The 25631-nt window shown below is 53.6% G+C and overlaps 5 protein-coding genes across 5 annotated transcripts; 1 reads left to right on the top strand and 4 right to left on the bottom strand.

Moving 5' to 3' along the window:
* Positions 1-307: 307 nt before the first annotated feature.
* On the top strand, positions 308-2045 carry CTHT_0009970 (G2/M cyclins accumulate steadily during G2 and are abruptly destroyed at mitosis-like protein; the record flags this gene model as incomplete). Its single annotated transcript, XM_006691457.1, has 4 exons — positions 308-316; positions 432-1685; positions 1755-1893; positions 1957-2045. 4 exons carry the CDS (start codon positions 308-310, stop codon positions 2043-2045), a joined length of 1491 nt encoding a protein of 496 aa, XP_006691520.1.
* A 2058-nt stretch (positions 2046-4103) lies between these two features.
* Positions 4104-6356, bottom strand: CTHT_0009960 (uncharacterized protein; the record flags this gene model as incomplete). The annotated part of the gene is made up of 1 exon (XM_006691456.1): positions 4104-6356. The coding sequence occupies one exon, from the start codon at positions 6354-6356 to the stop codon at positions 4104-4106; it is 2253 nt and encodes a 750-aa protein (XP_006691519.1).
* Positions 6357-10177: 3821 nt separating this feature from the next.
* Positions 10178-11293, bottom strand: CTHT_0009950 (uncharacterized protein; the record flags this gene model as incomplete). Its single annotated transcript, XM_006691455.1, has 3 exons — positions 10178-10715; positions 10784-10982; positions 11041-11293. 3 exons carry the CDS (start codon positions 11291-11293, stop codon positions 10178-10180), a joined length of 990 nt encoding a protein of 329 aa, XP_006691518.1.
* A 2778-nt stretch (positions 11294-14071) lies between these two features.
* On the bottom strand, positions 14072-17291 carry CTHT_0009940 (uncharacterized protein; the record flags this gene model as incomplete). Its single annotated transcript, XM_006691454.1, has 2 exons — positions 14072-14543; positions 14608-17291. The coding sequence occupies 2 exons, from the start codon at positions 17289-17291 to the stop codon at positions 14072-14074; spliced, it is 3156 nt and encodes a 1051-aa protein (XP_006691517.1).
* Positions 17292-21568: 4277 nt separating this feature from the next.
* On the bottom strand, positions 21569-22632 carry CTHT_0009930 (uncharacterized protein; the record flags this gene model as incomplete). Its single annotated transcript, XM_006691453.1, has 4 exons — positions 21569-21721; positions 21777-21927; positions 21983-22106; positions 22428-22632. The coding sequence occupies 4 exons, from the start codon at positions 22630-22632 to the stop codon at positions 21569-21571; spliced, it is 633 nt and encodes a 210-aa protein (XP_006691516.1).
* Between the last annotated feature and the right edge of the window lie 2999 nt (positions 22633-25631).

Raw genomic sequence — 25631 nt, 5'->3', positions numbered from 1 at the left:
CATCCGATAGACTTTGCGCGTTTTGGCGTCCGCCCTACCGACTAACTAACCCATATCAGCCCCAAGACACGACATATCGTCCTCATCTCCTCTTAGTCTTGCATCTTTGGTGAGTTGCCCTCTTGATTCCCTCGACGATTCCCTCGAATTTTGTTTACTCTCTGCCGCCGCGGCCATCGCGTCGGGCTTCGCCGCTTCACTATCTGCCGCCCATTGTATAGTGAGTCCGCTTCGACGCGCTCTTGCTGACGCATTAACAGCTTTAGCAACATCCGTTTGTGTTCTTGTTACCATACCAGTACCCAAGATGCCGGTTGTAAGTATTCCCCTCGAGAAATTACACGCATGCTGGGCTATTGCTCGAGTCATGACGCGCCTATCTCTTAATGTATAATCCGCCTTGGCCTCAAGGCATGCTGACAGCTCCCCAGACGCGAACAAGAACCCTACGTTCGGCAACGAACGAAAACGATGAGAACAGCATTGCAGCCAACGCCCGGGTGACGCGGGCAAAGGCTGCTGCCATGAATGCCGACGAGCTTACCATGCCCACCAAGGCTTTGCAGTCCAAGAAGACAACTACGACTAAGGCTACTTCCACCCGGACTCGCACTGCTCTCAATGATGTCAGCAACATGTCCAAGGCCGAGGCCGGCGAGGGAAAGAAGGCCCTCACTTCCAAGGCTGGCCTGGTCTCCAAGGCCGCCCAGCCCACTGGCATCAAGAAGACGACAACGTCGACCCGCTCTGCTCTTACTACCAAGGAGATCAACAAAAAGGTCGAACCTAAGCGCTCGGGCTCTGGTTCCGTTGGTGCCCAAAAGCGCAAGGTTGCCGCCTCTTCCACTACGACTGCTGCCAAGAGAGAGGCCCAAGAAGAAGGCGAGCCCACGCGTAAGAAGATTCACACTCTCGAAGCTGAGAAGGAGAACAAGGCCGAGCCTGTGGAGCAGCCCGTTGCTCCCGCTCCTGCCAAGGAGGCCCCCGTTGTAAAGAAGGAGCCTGAGGTTGCTCCCGTCGTTCCCCAGCAGACTAAGCGTCCGATTCCTGAGACTGCCAAGATCCTCGACAGCGAAGATCTCGATGACCCGCTCATGGTTGCCGAGTATGCCAACGACATCTTCGACTACCTGCGCGAGATCGAGCCCCTTTCAGCCCCCAATCCGAACTACATGGCCCATCAAGAGGACCTTGAGTGGAAGACGCGCGGCATTCTTATTGATTGGCTCGTTGAGGTTCACACTCGCTTCCACCTTCTGCCCGAGACCTTGTTCCTTGCTGTCAACATTGTGGATCGCTTCCTTTCCGAGAAGGTTGTTCAGCTTGACCGTCTCCAGCTTGTCGGCATCACCGCTATGTTCATTGCTTCCAAGTACGAGGAAGTTCTGTCGCCCCACATTGCCAACTTCCGCCACATTGCCGACGATGGCTTCAGTGAGGCCGAGATTCTGAGCGCCGAGCGCTTCGTTCTGGCCACTCTGAACTATGACCTCAGCTACCCGAACCCCATGAACTTCCTTCGGCGCATTTCCAAGGCCGATAACTACGACATCCAGTCTCGTACCATCGGAAAGTACTTGATGGAGATCAGCCTGCTGGATCACCGTTTCATGTGCTATCGCCCCAGTCTCGTTGCCGCCGCGGCTATGTACCTTGCGCGGTTGATCCTTGACCGTGGTGAATGGGTGAGTTTGTCTCGCATAAATAAGGAATATCTTCCTTTTCGGCAGCGTCTAACATTTCATGTGTTACAGGACGAGACTTTGGAGTACTATGCTGGCTACTCCGAGGCCGAGATTGAGCCTGTCGTGTTGCTGATGGTCGACTACTTGGCTCGCCCTGTCATCCATGAGGCCTTCTTCAAGAAGTACGCCAGCAAGAAGTTCCTGAAGGGTATGTTGGCGTCATGAACTTTTCCCCATGTTGCAGGTTTTGATTCGCTGACCCGACACGCAGCATCCATTCTGACTCGGCAGTGGGCCAAGAAGAATGCCCATCTCTACGGCATTAAGGATACCCACCTTTCCCTCGACGAGATCTCATAAAGGATCTCTTACACATCAGCATCACCACTAGAGCAGTATGCCTCTAGCCTTGTAGAGTCTCTCAGGATACCACTATGTGGTTGGATTCGCCTCCTTAACGACACCTGATGATCATTACTTTACGACCTTATCTCTGCCCCAGATTTGCTTTCGAGGCCTGGCTTGCTTTGTCTCGCTATTTCATTTGCGACAACATCCCCTTTAAGGCTGAAGGGGCGTCTCGGGTGTCAAGTTGTTGGAGTGTTGTCTATGGCATTGTGGGATTGGTTGATCCTTCGGTCTTGTATTTGGGTTCTTTTTCTCCGTTTAGTTTCCCCATTATCGTTTTCTGACTTTGCTTTCGGTGCGGCGTACCGGGTTTTTACAGGGTGTTGGGTTGGGTGTAGGTCGGGTTTGCTTTTCTTTTTCGCCCGCTACCGGGATATCTTGCTTTGGCATGAGCTTTCTCGACGGATGTGATGCTGCTTTCTCTCTCCCTTTTTCCGAGGGGCGTCAGATTCCCGCTAGTCCTGACGGACTTGACCGGGTAATCTCGACGAGCTTTTTCATTGCTGCATAATACCTATCAGAGGGATCCTGGGAAGCGGTGCTGGGTGGGATACGGGAAGGAATGGTGGTGAAGCAAAAGAAAAAGAAAAAAAGTAACAATGTTCTGGTTATGCACCGGCTTTGGGCGGGCGTAGAGTTGTGTACATACTATCTGTGTTGGTATTAGGCGATGATGATGGTTACTTAGGTACCTGGCATCGGAATGGGAGCATTGCATTGCATCTTTATCCTAACAAACGGCATCAGCATGGGAGCAGTGGCTCAGGGGGACAATGTATAGCATTCATAGCGTAGAATAACTGGAGATACATAGGGTAATTGCCCTAGTCTCATGCGTTCGTTTATGGCTATGTTTCTGTGTGTCTCATGAGGGATGCAAGTACGACATCATATCCCCCCGCAGGGCAACACCAGGAAGAATAGTGCTCCCATATAGAATTCCAACCCACTAAGTATCCCATACCGTCTAAATAAGTGTCGTCATCATTCTACTCATATTCCTGTCATGCTAGTCATCCATCATTGTCTTCATCCATATCCCAAGATCATCAGACGTCCAAATCGAAAGCCACCAACAAACGACTGCAAATCATATCCCATATATGAAGCATGTTCCTCGAGCCTCATCATATCCTCCTGTCATATCCTGAGGTCAAATTGGTATCTCTTCCCTTATACCATATCCAAGAACATTTACAACGATATGACATTGGGCTTCATTTCATTCCAAAACACATGGCTGAGCCAGGAGACTATCTGGGAGTGTTTCTCCCTTGGTTGCTGGGTAAGCCACTGTTTGGCTCTGGCAACCCCTTTGCTGCCGTTGGTGTTACTCGGGTACACAAAAGTTATGACTTCGAACGAGTGTAGTCGTTGGGGCAATTGAGGGACCCCGGCGCAACAGTTGACAACAGATGGGCTGATGTCATATTCCCAGTGTCTTCAGACCATCCAGTCAGTTAAGTGCTTAATAACGGCGGTGCTCGTCTGTAACACAGCAAAGTTAATATGCTTTCGTGTCTCTGGGAAATAGAAAAGGAAAAAAAAAAAAAGAGGTGTCTGACAGGTAAGGAAACAACAAGAATGAAGCGCCAGGGTCAGAGCCAGAGCCAGAGTCAGAGGGATCGCCTATGCAGCAGAGTGGCGAAGAAAACAGCACGGCAAGCCGCTTAGAAAGGGAGGTGCCAATCACCCAAGGACAAAGCAAAGATGGACGGGAGAGGTAGACGTGGCCCTTTGTGAAGGGTCATGCCGAATCACCACATAACCCCACTGGTTGTCATAAGGCAGCAAAAGTGGTTGGTGGCAGGTCGCATCTCACCGCCGCTGCTGTTGCTGACGGGCCTGCGCCAAGCAGGCATTGTGCACATATGGATGTGGCACAGGTTGACAGAAGAGGTTTAACAGAGGGTACCGGGGAGTGATCACAGGGCAGCACAGACGGAGGTCGATTGTGACTGAGAAATCAAAGAAATTGCGAGTTTTGTGTGTTTGTGTGTCTCTCCTGTGCTACCTCCTATCGGGTGATGTAGTGCCAGACCGAGGTGGAGAAGGAAGTGCGCTGTATGGGTTACCGTCGATGTAATGCGGCCCTTCATAGAAAGTTTGTTCGGTGTCAACCCCCGAAGAGTGAGCAGACCAGCTGCTAGCTCTGTGTCTGCGGTGCTGGTCGTCGGATTCATCGTCTGCATCGTCGTCCTCGTCCTCAGCACCGAAAAATCTTCGTCGTCTCTCTGCACGCCGACGGCGCTTTTCTTCCCTTTCCAGCTTCCACTGGCGGAGCTCCTCCCTCTTGTGCCAGGCTTCCTGAATCTCCGAAATGGCGTCCTTGATGCCAAGCGCGGCGATGCCAACAGCAGCGGCATCCTGGAGAAGAGCTTTCTTCTTGAGCTTTTCGGCCTCTTCGGGCGAAAGTCGGCCCTCCCTGACGGCCTTCTGCCGCTGCTGGCGCTTCTCTATGCTCTGGTAGACGCTGTGGGCTGCGTGGATGGTCGCCACGGCAGCCAGACCTGTACTGAGAATTTGCTTACCTCTCAATTTCTTTCCTCGCTTCTCGTCGGCGCTCGAGTTGCCCAAGTCGGCAGACGACGCCGAGCCGCGCCTCCTGTGCCGCGACCGGTCACGATGGTAGAAGTGGTCGCCGTCGTAGTCCTTGCGGCGGTCGTCTTCGTAATCTCGATCGTAGTCATCGTAGCTGTCACGGCGGCGGCGCGAGTGGGAATCATCATGGTCATCATAGCCGCGGCTGCGCCTATGTTCACGGCTGTGCTCGCGACCGCGAGAGCGGCTGCGGTCGTGGCGATCGTGGTCAGAGTCTTCGTCGTCGTCAGGGCCATTTCCAATGCCTATTCTAGCCAGGCCGCGACGGGCAGCATCTACTACACTTCGGCTCCTGCTGCTGCTGCTGCGGCGGCGGCGGCGGCGGCGGTCGGGGGAATGGTTCCGACTGTCGTGAGAGTCGACGCTCCTGTGGCGAGACCTCGACCGCTCGTGGTTCTCGATGAGCTTCTTCCCGGCAATTGCACCCAAGCCAGCGGTGGCAAGGGCGGCAAGCGGGCCCATACCACCGGAGCCATCCTTGGAACGAGCACGGGATCGAGAGCGAGACCGGCCAGTGCGCTCATCCATCTCGATATTCTTCTTGGACCCGTTGATCATGCGGTTGCCAAGAAGACCACCAAGGACGGCTTCGGCAAGACCAAGCTTGCTGCCGGCCTTGTCTGGATCTTGAGCTGCGTCCAGAGTGGCAGCACCAGCCGCAGCAGTAAGGATACGTTTGGCCTTTTCTCCCTTCCACGAACCGGGCTGCTTGGAAATGCGGAAGGCCTCAGTAGCACCGGCAATCAGAGACGCCATGGCTGCCTTCTGGATCTTGCTGGCGACGTCGTTCTTGCTGTCCCTTGAGTAACCGCTTGAACGAGATCGTGAGCGAGCGCGGGAGCGGGAGTGGGAGTGGGAGCGGGAACGAGAGCGTGACCGAGACCGAGACCGGCTGGCACGGCGGCTCCTGGTTTCGCTTCTCTCATCTTTGGAGCTCTCTCCGGTCAGTGCTTTAATAGCGCTGCCAAGTCCAGCAGCAGCAAGCGCGCTCTCGAGGAAGTTCTTGTGGCCCTTCTTCTCCTTCTCTGTCAACTCATCGTCGGAGTAGTACCCAGAGCGGTAGGCATGGGCCTTTCTCTCCTCCTTCTCCTTGTGCTTGTTGTAGAGCTCGGTGCCCTGGTAGCCGGCAAAGGCTCCAGCAGCACCTAGAGCGGCTGAGACCAAGAGGTTGCGCTGGACATCAGTGCCATGCTCCTTGGCCTCGCGACGGTCGTAGAGCTCCTTGCCGCCAATGGCTATCGCGGCACCAGTGATGGCAGCCAGGATCTGTTGCTGCTTGGACAGCACGCGGGCCTTCTTCCTCTTTTCCTCCTCGTAGTACCGCGACTTGCGGTCGTACTCGCGGTCATGGTCCCGGTCCCGGTCGCGGCTGTAGTAGGCGCGGCGGTCGTCGTACTCGGCGTAGTAGCCGCGCTCGGTCGACCGGGTCCGGTGCAGATCGCGAGTGGAGTAGCCCGGAGGGGGGAACTCGCGGCGGATCTCCTCGATGGAAAGCTCGCTCTCGGTGTGGGGCGGGCCCCGGGGTACCAGATCGCGGGAGTAGGTGTCGCGGGAGTCGTAGTAGCGCGGCTCGCGGTCGTCCAGGCGCTCTTCGCGGTAGTAGCGCCGCGTGGTTATGCGCTCCCGAGACGACGGGGTGTCGTAGTGGTCGTATGAGGCCATCTGAAGAGTTAAGACGGCTTAGAAGTGGGCGACTGTGATCGGCGGCGGTGTTTGATCTGATCTTAGATTGCTAGTCTTTTCTTCTGGTTTAAAAAAAAAAAAAAGGAGAGAGAGAGAGAGAGAGAGAGAGAGAGAGGTCGAGTTCGGGATAGGCAGGAAAGCAGTATCGCTTCACAATAGCTGCCTACAACAGTTGGAAGGAAGGAGCTGTGCGGGGCACCTTGTTATATGGCAGGCAGGCCGGCAGCACTGCGGCAAGGAGGGGGAGGGGCGACCAATGTCCATCGACCTTTCCAGGCATGTCAGCGGCTCAACAGAAACAAGACCCTGGCCGGGGGCATTACTTCAGTGCCCGCAGCAGCAAGTCAACAAGTTGAACAGCAGATGCAACAGAAGCAGGGCAGCCCGATTGCATGCAGTGGGGTGACGACACTATACAACACTGCCATCCAGTCGTAGAACCCAGAACCTTGGATCGCTGGTTCTCCCGGGCATGCCGCGCGCTAAGCCTCCTCCCGATAAGATGAACCGGTTGCGCAACGGGCAATCTATCTTTCCTGTTTGATTCATCATCTTCTTCCTGCAACACGTGGACACTCATTTCGATGTTCTAGAAAACAGAGAAATTCGGGCTATCCGGACAGAACAAGATCGGGAGCGACCGGCTGCGTCTCGAGCTTCGTGCATCCGAATCAGCAACCCCATATGTTGCTTCGCCGAGGGAATGGGTTGGGTCACAAGTTCGGCCTGACCTATGGGAGCGGCCCGGGTCGTTAGGTTCACCAAATGTGTGGCGACTCAATATAGTGTAAAAATCATGGGTTGATCCCCAATGTAAAAACGATGCGCCACAGAAAAATGGGTACCGCCCTTATATATATGGGGAGAGGAAGGGGGGGGGGGAACTTGGGCTTGCTCGGTGACCATGGGGCCGCCCCTTGGCGCCACCAACTCCAAAACAAGTTTCTTTCCATAGTAACCGTCGTCAAGCCAGCATCTTAAACTGTTGAGGTTCGTCTTCATAAAGAATACTCAAAAGCCTCTTTCATTAACATGGACTCGAGTCCGAGTCCTGCTGCTGGTCTTGCAGCCCAGAATTCAACTTTTCAATTTCCACCGAAATGGCTTCCCCTACCCCCAGAGATCTTGGGATTCCAGCAATATCTATACCCTCAAGAGGTTCAATGCTCGCCCTTCATCTTTTGGGAGTTAACCACAAGGTTGTCTCACGGGCACACCACATCCATCGCTGCTGTAACCATCCGCCTCATATTCTCACGCTCATTAGCCGGGCGTGACCCAACCATGTGGTCCATACAATGATGGTCTGCTTCATGAACTAAAACGTAAGTACGCCCAGGCCGTAGGTCTCGAGACCTGCCAGGCAGAGAGACAGCCAACCACAACAGCTGCCGGGCCACTAACCCAACCGATCACCCAACCGACCTAGCAGCCAACTGGCCGTCCATCCGTTCACCATCTACTGCATATGTCGGGCGTGTGTGGTGTTACAAATAACTAGCTAGTTCACCCTTCTCTGTTGTTCTGGAACTGGCTCGAAAATGCTTGCTAGGTCTCCTCTCTTTGCCCTCTAGCTAGGGACGTTTGGGACAGCTCGTCTCACAAACAATTGTGGTCGTCGGGATGAGATAACTGTGTGTGATCTTCCGTCCTCAATGGCAAGGATGATGGGAGACTAGCGACCCCGCCACATACCTGCGCCTTAACGCATGACCATTGCTCATTCCCACCATTCGCCCCATGCATTGCATTGGTCTACCTGTGTATCTGAGTCCGTGGTACCCTCCATGATCTTGGACCTTGGATAAGAGCTGCTTTTGGTGTGCCGAAACTGTCACGATATGTGCGCGACAAGCTTAAAGTTCACTTGATCCGAAACCCAAGAGTCTTATGATATAATTAATAATGATAATGGGAAGAGCAGTGATAGATGCATCAGCAATCTAAGACTCTCACTACACATATAGAAATACCCAACTAGCATCTAGGCTCTACCTTAACTGACATACCATCGCCGAACTCGAGAATCATTTTGCCCACACTACCATGCCGCTAATTGCGGCGGTATATCACGTAAGGCTAAGCAGGGTCCCTGCCGCATACATCCGCTTCTCTTACTCCCCCAATAGCTAGAATACACGGAATGAAAAAAAAACAAAAAAAAAAAACGGGACCAGCGCCCCTTCCACTTCCATCTCTGGTGACCATATAAGACAGCAACATGGATATTTGGGTGTTAAAACGTTGGCCAAGCAGTTGAAGATCGACATGGCCAGGTACGACATCACCATGAGCCCAAAGGCTGCAGAGCCGTATGTTGAAATCTGGTCTCTGCGCGCTTGATAAAGTGAACCACCAGCAGATATGGTTTGTACCAAGCCCATGAGAGCTTTTTATTACGCTGTAAACTGAGGGCGTCATAACCGCTGTCCTTCTCAGTCCTCGTGCATATTCATATTGTGAGCCATGCTACCAGAGACCTGATCGACATCATTATTTCAGCTCCGTAGGGAGCTTGATCAAAACTGTAACCAGGGGGCATGTGGTAAGAACCATGAACAGTGCGCTTATAGCCAAAAACAAGCTGTGGATCGAGAGCACCCTTGACAGTCCTGCCAATGACCCACGGAGGATTGTTGTAAGTATCAGGGCGGTCTGAAGATAGGAACCGGGACTCTCACCTGGCTGTGTCCTGATGGTGAAACAATTTGCCACATAGATGGCCAGAAAGAATTTCAGAGCCGTTTGAATGGCACCCGGTTTGCAGACCAGGTTGGGATCGGCATGATTCAAAGTCATGGTATCATTACCACGATCTGTAGCGTTGACCATTTCCGAGTCCATCATGTCGGGTCAGTAGTTGCAAATGTACCTAATGTCGAGCATGGAGGAGTATGCGTGGAGCCGTTACTGATAACAGATCGTCTGCGATTAGGGCTGTCTGTAGAAGAAAGTGTACGAGAGAAGAGATGAGATATCCTTCGCGCATTGCAGCCCTCTGTCGAGGAGCACTGAACAACCTCGATAGTCAACTGGTATAAACGATGTTGTTCCCGGGGCTTTTGGCGCCGGGAAGGGGGGGGGGCCGCCATGATGCACATCACTTCAGCAGCAGGAAGCCTTACAAACGAAGCCCGTGGATGAATGATGCGTTAACTTTACTTTAGAAATGCTTAAGGTTGGCGCAGCTTTGTGCCTACTGCCGTATGATGATAAGGCCACAAGCTTTTCTGGAGCTATGCCAGCTCCAGATCAATGAATCTTTATGGCAAAACGCTGCTCTCTATGGAGTCTTTACAGTCAAACCATGTCGCCATCGTTGCGCCTAATGATCTGTGGCTTCACTGTCCTACTTATAGATACACAGGAGTTTGCCTAACTTCTACCGGAAGGGGTCAGTTCATGGTGAGGTTAGGCTAAGTAAGACGTCAGTGATGCTGTCCCAGTCTGGAAGAAACCGGACCGAAGATTTTGTTAGTGTATTCAATTAAGATCAATCCCAGGTTTAGGTTGCTCCTGACAACAGAAAGGATGTATGCATGTATGGCACTGACCTGTAGCACAACAATAACATCAAACGCTTAAGCATCCTGCATTGTGTAAACCCTACGGGTTAAGCCCATTGGCCTTTTTTCCGGACACAGAAGCTTGGCTCCCTGGAAGTGTATGTATAAACGATGGGTACCGACAACCAAGTTTTCCACGTAACCCTATGAGCGAAAGTAAAGTGCGCGGTAGCTAACCAAACCGCGCATCTATACTGTATCGAGCAACCTCATCCCTAACATCCGAGTGAACCTCTACCCAAGCCTGCCATCCGTCTGGTTCATATACATATTTCCACTACCGTTAAACATAGCAGGCCCTTGGTTAGTAGGAAAGCCGGTATTATGCCCATTCATAGCATGCACCACGCCATCGCCGCCACCATCACGACTCTTCTGTAAGAACATAGCTGGTGCCGCGCCCGCCTGTTCCTGCTCGACGGTTGCCACGGCAGCAGCAACCAGTGCCAGGCCCCCGACCCTGTCATTATCAGGTGGGGTTGGGGGTGTCGGCTGTTGCTGAGGAAGCGATGGGGATGCTGTTGCTGATGATGATGATGATGAGTGCTGCTGCTGCTGCTGTTGTTGTTGTTGCTTCTCGCGGGCTTGTTGTTGTTGTTGTTGTTGTTGTTGTTGTACAGGGCGGCGTTGCTGAGGAGCTTGGAGCACCTGCTGTTGTTGCTGACACTTGGGATGAGGCCCTTTGCCCTGACCCTGGTCTTTTTTGCTTTCCTTCAAGAGGCTGCTGTTGTCGGCTTCGTCGAGCCAGCCGTCGGGGAGCAGCTCCAGTACCCTGGGATTGTGACGTTGTCAGTATGGCCCTTCCACTTACTTGCAAGTACAACCGAACAGAGAACACACATCTTGAAGGCCGAGTCCACAGTCAAGCCATTACGTTCAAGAACCTGAATCATAGCTCGCCGTTCCCGGAGCAATTGCTTGATGTACCCTACTGTGCCATGGAGGACGATGCCCTCAGACCGGGCTTGGCCCTCTAGGCCAGGCACAATCTCGGTAAGGCGGTCAAACCCTTCCCGGATAGCTTGTCGCCGTTTTTGCTCTATTGCTTGGCGTCAGCACTCGCTCAGACAGCAACCTCGGTTCGGGCTGTCACGCACCTGACGCGATGTGGTTCGCCTTCTTTTCCTCCTCAGTGAGGCGTGGCCGCTCCCTTTCCTCCTCGCTGGTGTGCTTCTGCCTCTGAGGAGCAGACACTGGTGGTGCTGGAGGAGATGCCATGTTTGTCTCAACCGGGTTTGGTTGTGAGGTTGTTTCTGGGGCAACGTATTGAAGTTGAAGTAAGAGCTGTTCGATTTCGTATGAGTTGGCTTGCACCTGCTGGTATATCTCGGGATCTAGGTCGTAGGCCATAGGGACGATAAGTAAGAACAGGAGACAGGGAAAAAAAAACAGGAACGATAGGATGGATGTGGGAAAGAGGGAAGAGAAACGCTTAAATCCGGAGTATATAAGTAGAAACTTGGGGACGAGCCCTCCAATGTGATTAGAGAAGATTGCTGGAAGCTTGAATAGGATCACAGGAAAAAGGAGTGCAGAAGTGAGGCGAAGGGATATTTTCATTTTCACAAGACAAGTGTCAGAAAAGGACATGGAGAAAATCAGGTACAGACGTGCTCCTCAATGTAAACCCAAGCTCAATCAGAGGAAAAGAGAAAATACGTACATCGATCGATAAGTGGATTGGACAGTGATCGTGCTGAGAACCGGTGTTCCAACAACGAGAGCGTCTATTGGACGAAAGTATGTTGCGTCTGCTTTATTTTTCTTCTCCTATGTAAAAACAGTCGAGGTGAATCAGTGCTGAGCGTGTTTTCGTGTTTTTCCAATATGAGCGCGCCTATATTGCAGATGGGACAAGTGCGAGCGCGAGCGTGTCTTTGCTCGAGATGGGATGAAATGGATGAATGGGACGGATCAAATCAAATGTTGGCATGTGATCGTGGCTCGGGGACACAGTTCGCTGCGGACAGTGGACGTCGACATGGTCGGGTGTGTATGTATTGGATGTGAGTGAGTGAGTGTGCGTGTGGCCTGTAGCAAGATCAGGTTCAAGAATCAGGCCGTCAGAAGATGGTGATGTCGGTCAAAATTGCGGCATTGTCGCCCATTTCTTGAAGCAAATGGGGCCGAGGGGTACCCGTGCTTGCTATATTGATGTAAGCGTTTATGTTGCACGTCGAAAGATGCAAGAACCTCTATGGATGAGAGCCGCTGCATTGAGAAGGAGGATTTGGGGCCGTTGGCTAGCCCGCTGTATGCACTGCGTAAATGGGAAGCGCCCCACTCATCTCACCCACCAAGTGCATGGTGCCATCCGTTGGACTGCTTGCAGCTCCGGCCGGCAACCTCGGTGCTGAGCCACCTGACCCTGACCAATGTCCACGTACCGTGGATGCCGTTCACATTCACGCGTCCTGCGTCTTGGTACGCAGATGGTTTAACATAGCATGTACAATTACTTGTTATGACAAAGGTCAAACATCGCCAGTATTTGGAGTAGGTCTTTAGTCTTGAAATTCGGTATCCCTAGGGTAGATACACACGTATAGTACAGCATCCCCTTCCAGACATCGTCATCGGCGTGATATGAGTTCGTGGGTAACCTGTGATAAGCCGTAGAAGCAGATCTCGTCCCAAGCAAGTCAGTCCTTGACGACCTTCACAAACTGCAAAACCCAAACCAACAAAAAAAATTTTTTTCGCCTTTTCATTTTTGCTGTCTATTTATACACTTTACAAACAAAATCAAGCACGCTTTTTTTTTCTTTCACTCTTCCCCAGTGAGAAGGCGGGACTGTGGCATTTCCCATGTTCTGGCCCGAGGTCCCCCGAAGAGCAGAGTAATCGAGTCTAAAAGTTGTTTGCCGTCCAATTCCCCTTCCCACCGTTTTCCATGACACCGTCATTTCATCAAAACAAGAATAAAACAGAACAGCCATGTTTTTGTTTTCCTGTCCGTCAACCCCTTAAAAGCACAGCAAACCCGGCTGTTGCCGCTGTCGCTGCTTTCGCAACAACTGCACAAGCAAGCTTATGACGCCTAACCTTTGATGTTATATTCCCGAATCAAGATGTCTTTGCCCGAAATGGCCCTCTCAGGTTTGGTTCTGATGAGTAAAACTCGTTCCGGGCCCATTCCATAACCCTGCCGTGCTTGATTGCGTCCCACATTCCTTTTTGCATAGTCCTCCATTGTTTCCGCGATGAGAACGGAGCAGCCACAAGCCCACACAGTCTCTCGGGAGTAGCCCGTATCAGAGAGTTTCGCAGGGGAGGAGGCGTGCTGGAGCCGTCAAGCGCAAAAGACTGAGGATATGAGCAATGAAGAAAAATTAGTGCTCTAGGACCAATCAGGCAAGGGGCGTCATTCTCGAAAGAATTGGTCGCATTTCTCGTCGTTCCTGCGGATCATGAATGTCCTACAAATCCCCCATCCTTAAACCAACCGGTCAAGAATGGATACATGGGCGAAACTCTGGAGGGAAGAGAAAGGAACCGAGTCGTCATTCCGGCAAACGGTATGAATCCATTGCGCCTTGCGATCCGCCATCTTACGGATCGTCCACTCTGGAGACGCTCTCCTGGTCGTCGTCGTCAACTGCGCCGAGGCTGTCGACATGCCTGGCGAAACAACACCGCTTCCCGCCCTGCAGGACTGCTTTCATGGTTGGTTACGATACTCGAATTTATGAGCCGCCTTCTGAAAAAGGTCATCTGATCCGGGAAGTGCCAAAGGTGACGCCATTGCAGACCCTGGAGTAAAAAAAAAAGACCACCAAATACCATAACAAATCCGAAAAAGAAAATTAACCCATTGCTTGGGATGCTGTAAATGCTTGCCAGACCCCAACTGAATCGCCATTATGCGTCATATGTCGAGTAGAGAAAATGTCGCCGAGAGAAGTGATTCGATGATGCCGCCTCGGTTTGAACAAGAGAAGCAACGAGGCAGGCGAAAAGTCTTCTCAAGAGCGCCTGAACGATGTACGAAAAACCCAGATATGCTCCTGAATATGTTAAGAAAGCAACAGTGGTCTCGGCAAAACCTCCGTTGTGGGGTTGTGGCGGCCAGCGTCCAAGGTGTGCACCAAGAGAAAACGCTGCCAAGGGCAGTGCAGTCGCTCACATTCAATTGGCCGCAGTAGCTGCGGCAGCCTCCTTATCAGCGAGCTTCCGGTCGAGCTCGGCGGCCTCGTGGAAGTGAGTCGTGAAAATCTCAGGCACAGCACGGTCCTGAGGCCACGGCTTGCGAGTGTTGGTCTTAAGCAGGAGTTTGTCGAAGAACTCCAGGAGATACTTCAGACCACAGCGGGATGCCGGTTCCCGAGAAGCATCCTCCATGGCGAAATCCCGGAACTCGGTGTAGACCTTAGCATTGAAGTCGTTGAGCAACATCTGAGACCAAAACTTGTAAAGCTTCTGCATTTCCTTTGGGGTCTCACCAGGCTGCGCCTTCTGACGCTGCTCAAGGGCAAGCTTGCGGATTTCGACATAGGGCTTACGCTCCTGCTGCTCCTTGGAAGATCCGGCAACCCAGACGATACCACGCTCCGACTGGGGCTCGGTATTGGCCGCCGCAGTATTAGACGCCTCCTTGGTGCTGCGGAACATGTTAGCATGCGAGCAACGAAATGCCGAAAGCTGCGGGTTTTCTGGAAGCTTACCTCTGTGCCTCAGCAGAGATGGGAGCATCCTCATTTGGAGCAACCTCGGGCTTCTCGGAAACGTAGCCGGCAACCCCCGACTCCTCCTTCTCCTCGTAGCCCAGGATCACCATCATGTTCTCCACTTGAGCATCCGAGAAATTGGTCATGCTTTCCAGAGTCACGGGAGACTGGGGCGGAGCATATTCCGGAACACCAGCAGACAGCCGAGAGTCGTGGGGACCATGGACACCGTTGACATGCGTACCGTTCATGGCGATAGTAGGATCGTAGTGAACCCCGTTGCCATAGGCAACCTGAAAGAGGGCGGGATCCTCAGGGTAGGCCGGGAACGCACCGGGAGCAGCGACCGGTGGGTAGGGCTGCGCCATGAACGGAACGTGGTACTGGATGGCGAACTGAGCGGCATCCGGCTTCATGTAAGGCACAAAGTTGGTTGGTCCGTTGTTGCGGTAAGCCTCCAGACGCTCGTGAACAGGCAGGACGAAGTGTTGCCACTTTTCGCGGATGCGCAAACGCTCAATTCCGTCCTCGCCAACACCAAACTCAATCTGGTCCGAGAGCGAGCAAGCAAAGCGCAGGAGTTCCAGCTCCTCTGTCACCGCCTTTATCCGCTTGAATCCGGCAATGGTAGACAGATGAACGAACCCTTGGCCATCCATGTGCTGGCGGAGGTAGTAATCCTTACAGAGGTTCTCAACAGAGAGGTAGTACTCGACCTGGGCCTTGAGGATGGAAATGGTCGGGTCGTAGATAGGAGTGTACATGTACTGCGTGTACTGAGGAACGGTAAAGTCGGCGACCTGAGCCGGCTTCGGCGGGAAGCCACTCACGCTGTGGTTGCCACGGCCGGCCGACTGGCCAGCACCGGCCCACTTGTTTCCTCGACCCCTACCAGGGTGGCCGAAAGGACCAGCATACTGGCCCGAGAAAGCAGGAGGGCTGTGAGGGTTGTGGTTTTGACGAGACCCGAAGGCTCCCGGAGCTGTGTAGTGTCCGTTGGCGGCATAGGAGCCGGATGAGATGTGCGAAGAGGCGCCGTTATGGCCTCCGCGGGCACGATAGCCACCACGGCCACGCTCAGGGCGACCGTCTCTCGCCGGGTACTGGCCGCTCGTGTTGTTGTGGTTGTCACTCCTACCCTGGAAGTTGGTCCTCTCCTGAGGAGCTGACCGGGCAGCCGCCTGGCCGGCCTCGGAGTTGACACTACCGCCGTTCTCAGTCCGGATGTCCCGGGTAGCACTGCTGCGCTTAGAGGCCTTGAAACCTCGATTAGCCCCTGCTGCGAAAGAAGACTGGCGGTTGTGTGGGGCAGGGCGGCCGCTCGCCTCATGCGGATGACTTACAGAAGATGCGTCAGCGCTAGGGGCGTCGCGCGCCTGGTCAGCTGTGCTGTTGCTGTTTGCCGGGGCGGCCGGCTTGCGCTGCTCCCGAGAAGGGCCATCGGCCGGAGCGCGCTTGGAAGGCTGGGCCTGCTGAGACTGAGGAGCAGAACGCACAGGAAGACTGCCCTCGCGGGGGCGAGTAGTCGCAGGTCTCGCACCAGCCGAGACACCAGAAGATGCCGACTTGTCGTTCACAGAGTTAGAAGTAGAGTGAGAGGCGCCACCAGATGTGCTGGAGTGGCTGCCGCGCATTGAGCCAGCCTCACGGCCACCGCGCGCGCCACCACGGGGCTTCGAACCGCGGATGGGCAGCTGGGTCTCGAACACCACAGAGGGGACAATGTCAAGCTTCTCCCAGGTCTTCTTGCGGGATGGAGCGGACTCCTCTTGACCCTTCTCCTCGGCATTCTCGCTCTTCTCATGCTTCTCAATCTGCTTGTTCTTTGCCTGGTCACGCTGCTCAGCAGCGGCTTTAGGATCGGGCCATGATGCCGGATCCGCAACGGGAGGAAGCGCCACGGGGGGCTTGTCGTCCTTATCGTTGGCACGGCCACCACGAGGACCATTTCTCCGAGCAGCCTGCTCGCCGGGCTTCTTCGCCCACTTGTCGCCGTTCACGGTAGCACCAGCTGTCTCTTGAGTCTTAGAATCGCCGCCAGCAGCAGCGCTGGAAGCCTCTGACGCTTGTTGAGCAGCAAGTTTGGCCTTCGCCTTCTGAGCCTCCATCCGCTGAGCCCAGGGGTTGACGGTCGGCACAGGGGCCTCAGTGAGGATGACAGGCTTCGGCGGCTCCTTCGCCTTTTCGGCTTCCTCTTCCTGGTTCGGTTCGTTTTGCTCGTCCTTATCACCAGACCGGCCCTTCTTACCCTTGCGGCCTTTCCTGCCATCTGAGCTATCGTTGACCCGTGAAGTCCTGCTGGTCGAACGGGAGCTCTTGTCCTCGCTGTTGCCGCCGCGACGGGATTCAGGCTGCTTGCCACTCTCGTTGGCATTTTTGCCAGTCTGCTCTGTGGTTGAGGTTGTCGAAGGAGCGGGACCGCCTGCGACTGACGAAGCCTCAGACTCTTGTTTCACGGCCGCACTCTCGACTGACTGCTGAACATTCTGCTCTGCTTCCTTAACATCGGTGCCATTGGCAGTGACGGAGATGGCTGTTTGAGAGGGGACGTTGGCCGGGGTCTCGTCCTTCGACTGAGATCCGGTCGTCGAGGGGGCTGGGCTCGTGGTCTGCGGACTCGCTTGCGAAGTGGTGCGGCCTCTCGCGGCTTGCGCGTAGGAAAATGGCGTAGCGGTCGACATATCTGCAGAGGGGAGGCTAGGCACCGGGATTGTTGCCAATCGGGGTGCGCGACAGAAAAAAGAAAGATGGATGGTCGTCAGACGTCACGTCGTAGCAGTCAGCAGCAACGGCTTGCTGATGCCTGCTAGAGAAAATGGCTGCAAAATGCCTGCCTGCCAATGCCTTCGTTGGAACGAGGCGATGTCCGGAGAGGTCGATTCAAACCTCCCCGCACCAACGGAATGCTGGAAGAACCGAGGCCCAAGGGAAGGACGAAGCGACCTTCTCAACTTGGGGCTTGAGCGAAAGTCGGCTACTCCAACCACCTGGAGGGGTCAACCTGACAAGCAGCGAGAACCGAGGGGCGATGCGGGAGATGGACGCGAACACCGAGAGTAGGAAGAGTAGGTGCTGAAGTTGGCGGGCAACAACACAACCTGGAAACTTTGGCCTGGCCGGTTTCAGAGGGCTTGCTGTATCGTTTCGAGGTCGATGGGCAGCGCGCGCGCAGGTATCGATGTCTCGAAGCGGGCAAACTGTCTGGAAGCCAACACAGACCGGAGAGACTGTTGAAAAAGAAAGAGACGGGCAAACGTCACGGGAGATGCCAGGACACAACAGATTTTTGTCTGTCGGCTGGCAATGGCACCCAGACGCCGTGCAGGTGGTCCCGATCTCTCTAACAGGGCTGGCAAAAAAGTCCGCAGACAACCGAAAGACAAAGCCCTAGTGACCGACCTCTTCAAAAAGAGTGTCTCGCGTGCACGAGGGCAGAAAAATGGCAGTGCAGAGTGAAGGGTGGGGGAGTGGGCAGGGAGGAGAGAAGAAAAAAAAATGTGTCGGAGGGGAATGCAAGAAAATGTGGTGGTGGTTCGCCAGGGCGAAACGTGAACAAGATTTGTGGGAATAAATTTTTCTCGGTTCAGGTCCTGCTAGAAAACAGTGGAGAGGGGAGCCCGGCACAGGCACTGAGTGGCAGACAGCGGCAGGTGAAATGTAAATCGTAATCCGTAGCGCAGAAACATGTAACTGGTAGTAAGAGGGTAAGGTACCTACAGACAATACCACGCTTGTGCCTCTCACTACGGAAGATCCAGCAGAAAGGTCCTGCGCATTTAAGGCCCACCTACACAGCCCACAGACCCTTCAGTCTTGTATTGGAGGCACAGATTACATGGTTTCCTCTGTAACAGGCTCATATGCATGTACCGACTATAAGGCGGATGTACTGGACAACCAAAACACCTTACCTTCCATGCGTGTGCAGCAGGGCAGAGGGGAGAGCCCGGACGTGGGACGGTGGGGTTGCGCGAATATAAATCGGTTATCGCGCCGGCTCACAGGGACTGGTAATGCCTCTGGACAAAAAGAGCAGGCCAGTAGCAGATAAAAAAAAAATCACAACTTGCTGCAATCTGTTCCACAGAGATCGCTCTTGCACATGGGGAGTGCATGTGCTCGGGTGTTGGTCAGCCGTAATTGTTGTTAATGCTTTGCTGGCGACCCTCTCTGTATGGTAACAGCTGGAACTGCCTAACAAAAGCGGGTGCCAGGCCAGGGTAGGTTTTCCTCAAGATGGATCCCCCAGACTCTGTCACCTCACTCTTCCGTAACGACCTTGACACGCCTGCATGTCCGCATATCTGCACGCACTTTACGGAATTGTGCGGTCTTAGCCGCTTCCATTACAGGGCAGAATAGGTACCTGGTTCTTCCCCCCTCGTTCCTAACCCTCTCTGAGGTTACAATTCCTCTGTCTCCGTGTTCTCTCACCCTTCCCATCGCCAGTGGCGGCCTTAACAATTTCAATCGATAAACTGTACCCCCGCCCGCTCTCTCTCTCTCTCTCTCTCTCTCTCTCTCGTGCAACGGATCTCGGGCTCCACTCATACTAGCGAGCCAGCCAACAGCAATGTGCCGCCGGCAAGGGCCACTTCCCTGTTGAGGTGGTGGCCCTGCACATGACAGATGACACTGACGTTCCCTCTTTCTCTCTGCCTGTTTTTGCTTCTTCAGGGCCAGCCAGCATCCAAAGATGACAGATCCTGGGCCATTGCCCCTTGTGGTGCCTGCCCGCTGAGACGCATGTAACTCTGCTGATGAGTACAGTATCGATTGGGGCACGAGTTTTGATAGTCCTCATTTTAGTCAGGGATGGAACTCGGTGCATTTGGACATCTGCAGCAACCAGACGCCAGCCCATCATAGGCAAAGCTCCTATTTTCTGTGTCAAGGTTTGGGGTCTAAGTGCCGGTAGGGGCGCCACAAGATACCCAAGTAACGATAGGTACTGCTGGCACCCAGCTCTACACAATATTGGATCCTAGCCAGCCAGTCAGTCAGACTGGTTGCCATGACGGGCTCTCGCAGTCCATCCATCCATATCTATAGGCGGCGGCGTCCCTACGCAATGCACAGCACAGCATTACTGCCCAGCCAACAGTCAGCCAGCCAGCCAGCCAGCAGCGCCAGTACCCAGCGCCCAGCAACCAAGCCTCCTGCCCCAAATCCATCCACCGGACGATCCCCGATGTTGCACACATTCACTGGGTGCGGGAGGTTCCTCGTCTTAGCCTTATCCCGGTCCTGTCTCAGTCTAAGTTCACTGAAATGAGCTTTGTCGTGGGCATCCTATTACGATCTAATGCACCAACTTCCTTTCTCAGGTACGCTCGAGCTGAACACCTCGACATGGGCCTGGGATGTGTCCTTAAATATGAGCAGCAAGAAAATTGATAAAAGATAGCGTTGGCATGTGGTTGGTGTAAGGCATAGCGAAAACGCTGTTGATGGGCATGTCGCATGTCTCACATCATCTGTTGTCGCTGGTGTTACTGTTTTCTGATGCCGCAGGCCAGCGGAGCCACTCGCTTTTTGCCTCGATAGGTACATAAAATGCGGGTTACTTGCACTAAACCGCACCTCTATGCCAGCAAAACGTTGTTCAAAATCGAGCCTCTGGGCTAGCGCCTTGGTTTATCGGCAATGAAGCGTTTTAGCTGTCCTCTCTTATATATCTTTAGGATTCCTAGGCTGGGAGTCGCTGGATCGAATAAAATTCGCAGTCATTGCTTGTAAAGTTGTGGGCGATGATGGCAGGTGCCGAAACCCTTGTCCTGGTGGAGTCATCGTGTCATTACCGCCGGCCCGCGTTACGCCGGTGACGATGTTTGCAAACGAACCCAACGCCAGCGACCGTTACGGCAAACACTCCCCCGCAGTCCATGACATGGATCACCACATCCTGCCCCAGCCAGGAGGTTTGGGATCAAGGTTGCAGTCTTTGCGTGTGCTTCCCGGTTTCCAATGTGAAGGAAACAAGAGTCATATCATCACTACGCTGAAAATGCTTACATTATATAATCAGCTATTTCCAATATCGTGGAAGGTGAGATGGATGGAATCTTTTTTTGGCCGGTGACGGAGTGACATGAAATTCGCAGCCGACATGACAAGGTCCGACGGAGGGGTTGGCCGAGCCGGGCTCCACATGGGCGTTTGGATCCATGCAACTTTCCTGGTGATGTTCTGGAAGCTCCCGGGGTTGTGGACAGTAACCATCGCGATCATTTAGACAAGATGCTGCTTACTCTGAAGCGCACCATCGAAGTTTGGTCGATTCGTACAGCAATGTACCGGACTGCTTGCCAGCCCTAGAACGGATATCAAAGCAATCCCGTTATATACAGTGCTGCTTGGGACCACGGCCGGTCTGCCCAAGGGCTGTTGTCTGGGGAATGCGAGCAGATCGTAAAACATGATAGATCAGTTCATCTCCAACTCCAACGCCACGCGGAGCGTTCCAATCTAATCATGACGATGCCGCTAAAGTAGACGTAGACCTACGTAAGTCACAGTCCTGAACGATTGCCAGGGCTCAGAATCCATAGGGGCAGCAGGAATCGGCCAACTAGATCGTTCCGGTTAAAGACCGTCCCACCGATCATGGTCCTTGTCCTGGTTACTCCCGTCTTCACCCGTGATGGGAGGATGAACGGTAATGCAAACAGAGACAGAGGACCAGTGAGTCGAGGAAATAGCCTGGAAACCCACCAACACAACCTGCCTGCCTGTTTGTAGAAAGCCTTGGAGGATGAAGTTCACAGTTAGGGAAATTGCGTCTACGATGAGCGCCAATCGACCGTACACTGGTCACACACAGAGTACTGAAGCTCCTTCCAGCTTCCTAGACGCTTGTCCAGGACAGTAATCATGAGAAGTATACAGCACCTCGATGTGGGTGGTGTCGAACAGCAGTATAAACAGTGGTCAGATATGCAATACAGCACTCCGCTACTCATCCAGTCATCCAAGTAGCGGCCCTACGAACTCCAAAAGAGCCTACAGCACGCAATCCCGTGGAACCCATGGGGAAGTAGCTGACCAAGTACCAAACCAGGCAAGCGAGTTGGATGATGCCCGAGAAGAGAGTGAGGATCGTGCTTTGCAGCTATCAAAATCTCAGCATGCAGGAGTTCAAGCAATCGAGTTTCAGTTCCACTTACGCCAATGGAGAAGTAAAGCGTCAAGGCAAGCGAGCCAAAGTAGGCAGAAGTGAAAGGGAGTCGCTCGCGCGAGGCTAGGTGCCGAAGGTATGCCCATGGGCCCATAATAGCAGCCCAGGAGGACAGGAACAGGATAGAGCCCGCAGTCCATCTAGGCAGCAATGTTAGTCACTTGCCAACTTTTCACGACTCAGACAGCAACTTACAAAACGACCAGCTTGCGTGGTCTCCCGAGGGAAATAACAGGGAAAAGGAAGAAGCAGAGGAAGAAGCATAGGGCTGCTCCCAGATTGCAAGCTCCAAATATCAACATCCGGTCCCAGCGACTCACTGTCGCTTGCTTGTTAGCCATCAGCAACAATAAGAGACACTAAAAGGCAAGCACCGCTGCGACATAAGAACTGCACCCCCCGGGTGTGACAAGGCTGAAACACGGGACCACGCACGACCGGCACATGGTCAGCTCTGATTCTGGAGATTTCTATCTCCAGACCACGAGGCAGCTTGCAACGCAAGTAGGTGTCAAGAGACCCCCAACCCGGCCCAACAGGCTAGCAGAACGAGGCGATGCAAGTGATGCGGCTTATGCAGATGCACAAGCGGAAGCAGGAACAGAAGCAACCTAAGTCCCAGGGAACGGAGGTGACTCACAGTTAAACCACCCCTCCTCCTCTTCACGGGCGGCCTGGGTCTCCGTTGTCGGCAACTGAACATAGCCGCGGTTCCCGAACGGGTTGAGGGACTGGAGCGACGACAGGAAACCGCCGTTCTGCCGCGATGTGTTCACGGGGATATCGGGATCGCGCCGGGACCAGCCCAGCGCGCTGAGGCCGTCGCGGAAGGATTGCGAAGCCATGAACTTTGAAAGATGCAGTGACTATAGCTCACGTGAGGGATCGATCTAGGCGGGGACGGGGATCGTCGACAGGCTGGGTAGACTCGTGAAGTGAAGCTTGGAGGGCACAGAACGCAAAGGTCAGGGAAATTGCGAGAGTTGGCAGGCGTTCCAGTGACCGCGTTGTCTGTGCCGGATACGGTATAGGTGTTAGTCAAATCACGAAGCCGGAAAAGATGGGCTGCAGGCTGGAGCAAAATAGGATGTGTAGGGCGATTTTGGCCGAAATCATGACCGAGGCGCAACAAAAGAGAACCAGCAGTGATCCAGAAGAGGGTGGGCGCGTGGGACGCGTAGCCAGCCCTGGCTCTCTCCTCTTGCTTGTCCTTTCCACCAATCCAGTTTCATACAGGGGCGGCGAGCTCGGTACTAACAGGTATACAAGTATGGAGATAAACGACGCTCAGATGATTCGGGCTGTTGCTGCTGTCGTTGGTACAGCACAGGTGTGGGCTTTTAGCGCAAAACGGATGGCGCTGTTTTGAAGGCTTTCGTTGCGATTTCGCGCCCGCTGTAGCCTTGCTGTTGCTCTGCCGGATGGTTGATGTACGCGGGCTAATCAGGTATAGCTGCTGCGAACGGATGTTGCCGGCGTCTTCTGGAGTAATGGTTGCGAAGTCGAGCAGAGAGGTCGTCTCGGACCGGCTGTGTGAGCTTGGAGTAGGCTGACACATCACCCAGCAGGACCCTGTCGCTGGTATCCATCATCAACCCATGGATCTTTGGAAAAGGTGGGGACACAACGGTGGACAGCCTCTTGCCGATCAATGAGTACCTGTGATTGGCTCTAACCCGGATTCTGACCCACAAGCCTGATCACGGACCAACTCTGGAGGGTGGCATCCAAAGGGCAAGAAGGTGTGAAGCTCACCCTTTCGACGTGCGTTTCTCCACGTGAAAGTTCATCTGCGTCCGTTGCCAGGACGAATGGCCGGGCAATCCGGGCAATCTGAGCCCATAGAATTGCGGCACAGCATCCAAGTTTGCTGAAATGATAACCTTTTGAGCACATTGAAGCCTACCTATCAGCACATGAGAGTTGGGCTCTGCCAGGAAGACGATCTTATCATCTTCTGGGCTGACGCCATCCCGCAGCGGGCCTGCAACCTCAGCCGGGGTTCGCCTGTTGAGACACTCGCAACTGCTTCCACGCATGACAAGATCTGAATCCTTTATATGGCATCTGCTGTAGTAGCGTAGTGTACATTACAGACAGGGGCTGGTATACATAAGGATCAGATCTCGATAAGCCTGCATCAATAAGTCAAATTAGGTCGCAATCCCGCTGATCAGACTGCTAGGGGCGCCTCATGCGCGGACTTGGGCAACCTTCTTATCTCTAACGGTTTGTGATTTCCATGTTGGCCGCGATACAACCGAAAAGCGGCACAAAAACGCGAGAACACCTCCTCATGGAATCTCCAGGCCGTGGCATTTGATCTGTGTGCACATGGCTCTGCGATATTGGCCCTGCTTCCTGACAGCATGGAGCTATCAGGTTTCAAGCTGCACTGGTGGTCCTATATTCCTGTTCTTGGCACCTCATCAACCACAATGCTTAACATAGAAACAGGCACTACAAATCACGTACATCACGTACCAAAGCTCGATTTGGGCGAGGCGGAGAAGTGGCTGCGCACCTCTGTTGGTGTCTCATGCGAGTGGCACTCGTGGCTAGGTAGGAGAAGCCAAAGCCTGGAAAAGTATACTGGAGGTTCGGTGAAAAGGTGGGTGATAGGTGAGAGCCAGGTGGACAAGCCACAGCCCGGACATCAGAAAGCACACCTGTGTTGGAGAAGTCTCCCGTTCACCTCCCCCCACCCCCCTTCTAGTTTTCCGCCCACCAAAGCTGGACTTCTATGTTAGCCAGCTAGTTCCGGAGTCAGACGACTCGGGTTGACTCAGAACCAGGTCTAAACCAGTTTGCTGGCTCGAGGCCTAGGCAGGAAGGTCTTGATTATAAATATCCCCGATTTTTCCGTCTCTCTGCCTTCGGTCTTAGGTTTCCTGGGCCCATATGTCTTTCACACTAGTTATTTGCTTGCCAGAATTGATGCTCCTACAGTTTCACTCTAGGAGCTTAAGAGCGTGGCTTATACCATCTTCCTGAGCTTCCACTGACTACGTTTGTCTCGACTACTTGGACATCCAGAATAAGATTGCTGCGTCAACAGTAATTCTATATATGAGTTTTTGGGCACTCCATGTACGTCAACAACAATCAGCATGGCATATACTCCGTCTTAGCAGAAAACGCTCACGTCCAAGCTCAGCAAGCATTCCCTTTGACACAAACCATCGCGGAACAATTACAAACGAAGTGCTAACATCTTGCCGAGAACCCCCAACACAACCTTCTACCCCGCTGCGCCGAGCTTCGGACCCGGAGAAGGAGGGGTAGTTAGTTGACACTGTCGTACCGAACACAGACTGGATCTCGAAAGCTGCTTTTCTTTCCGACGAAGCTTTTCCGAGACTTGGGACGTGTCCTGGACCGTGGGCAACGCCAACTCTGTCCTCAACAACGTGCCTGGAAACCGTGCGCTTGCAAGCACTTGCAGGGGCTTGTCGGTTTGTTTCGACGACTCGGCGCCGTTAAACGTCAACGGCGGTAGTTTACGGTAGGTGGAGGAAGCCACCTCTCGGCCGGCGCTCCCCGCTTCCATCTTTCTCGACCCCTCCGTCCCCTCCTTGTGCGCGCCGTACTAGCGGCTGCCCCTCTATCCAAAAAGGGTTATCCGACAGGACGCCAGCAAACTGTAGCCGCCGCTTCTGCGCCTTATCGATATATATTGAGCCATTGCTCTTCTCGGGCGTCCACTCTCGAATCTTGGACGACGTCGCTCCTTCGATCCTATCCATCTTCGGCCTCGTCCCAGGTTTCTGTTGTGGAATCGACTGAGCGAGCATTTTGTTTCGATTGCCAAAGTACAATACCCTTTCACGCGTTAACTGTATTA

Source organism: Thermochaetoides thermophila (genome assembly GCF_000221225.1).
Source record: "Thermochaetoides thermophila DSM 1495 unplaced genomic scaffold scf7180000011812, whole genome shotgun sequence".
In the NCBI taxonomy this organism is placed as follows: Eukaryota; Fungi; Ascomycota; class Sordariomycetes; order Sordariales; family Chaetomiaceae; genus Thermochaetoides; species Thermochaetoides thermophila.
Note: the sequence above shows the minus strand (reverse complement) of the source record. Positions and strands in the feature narration are given on the sequence as shown.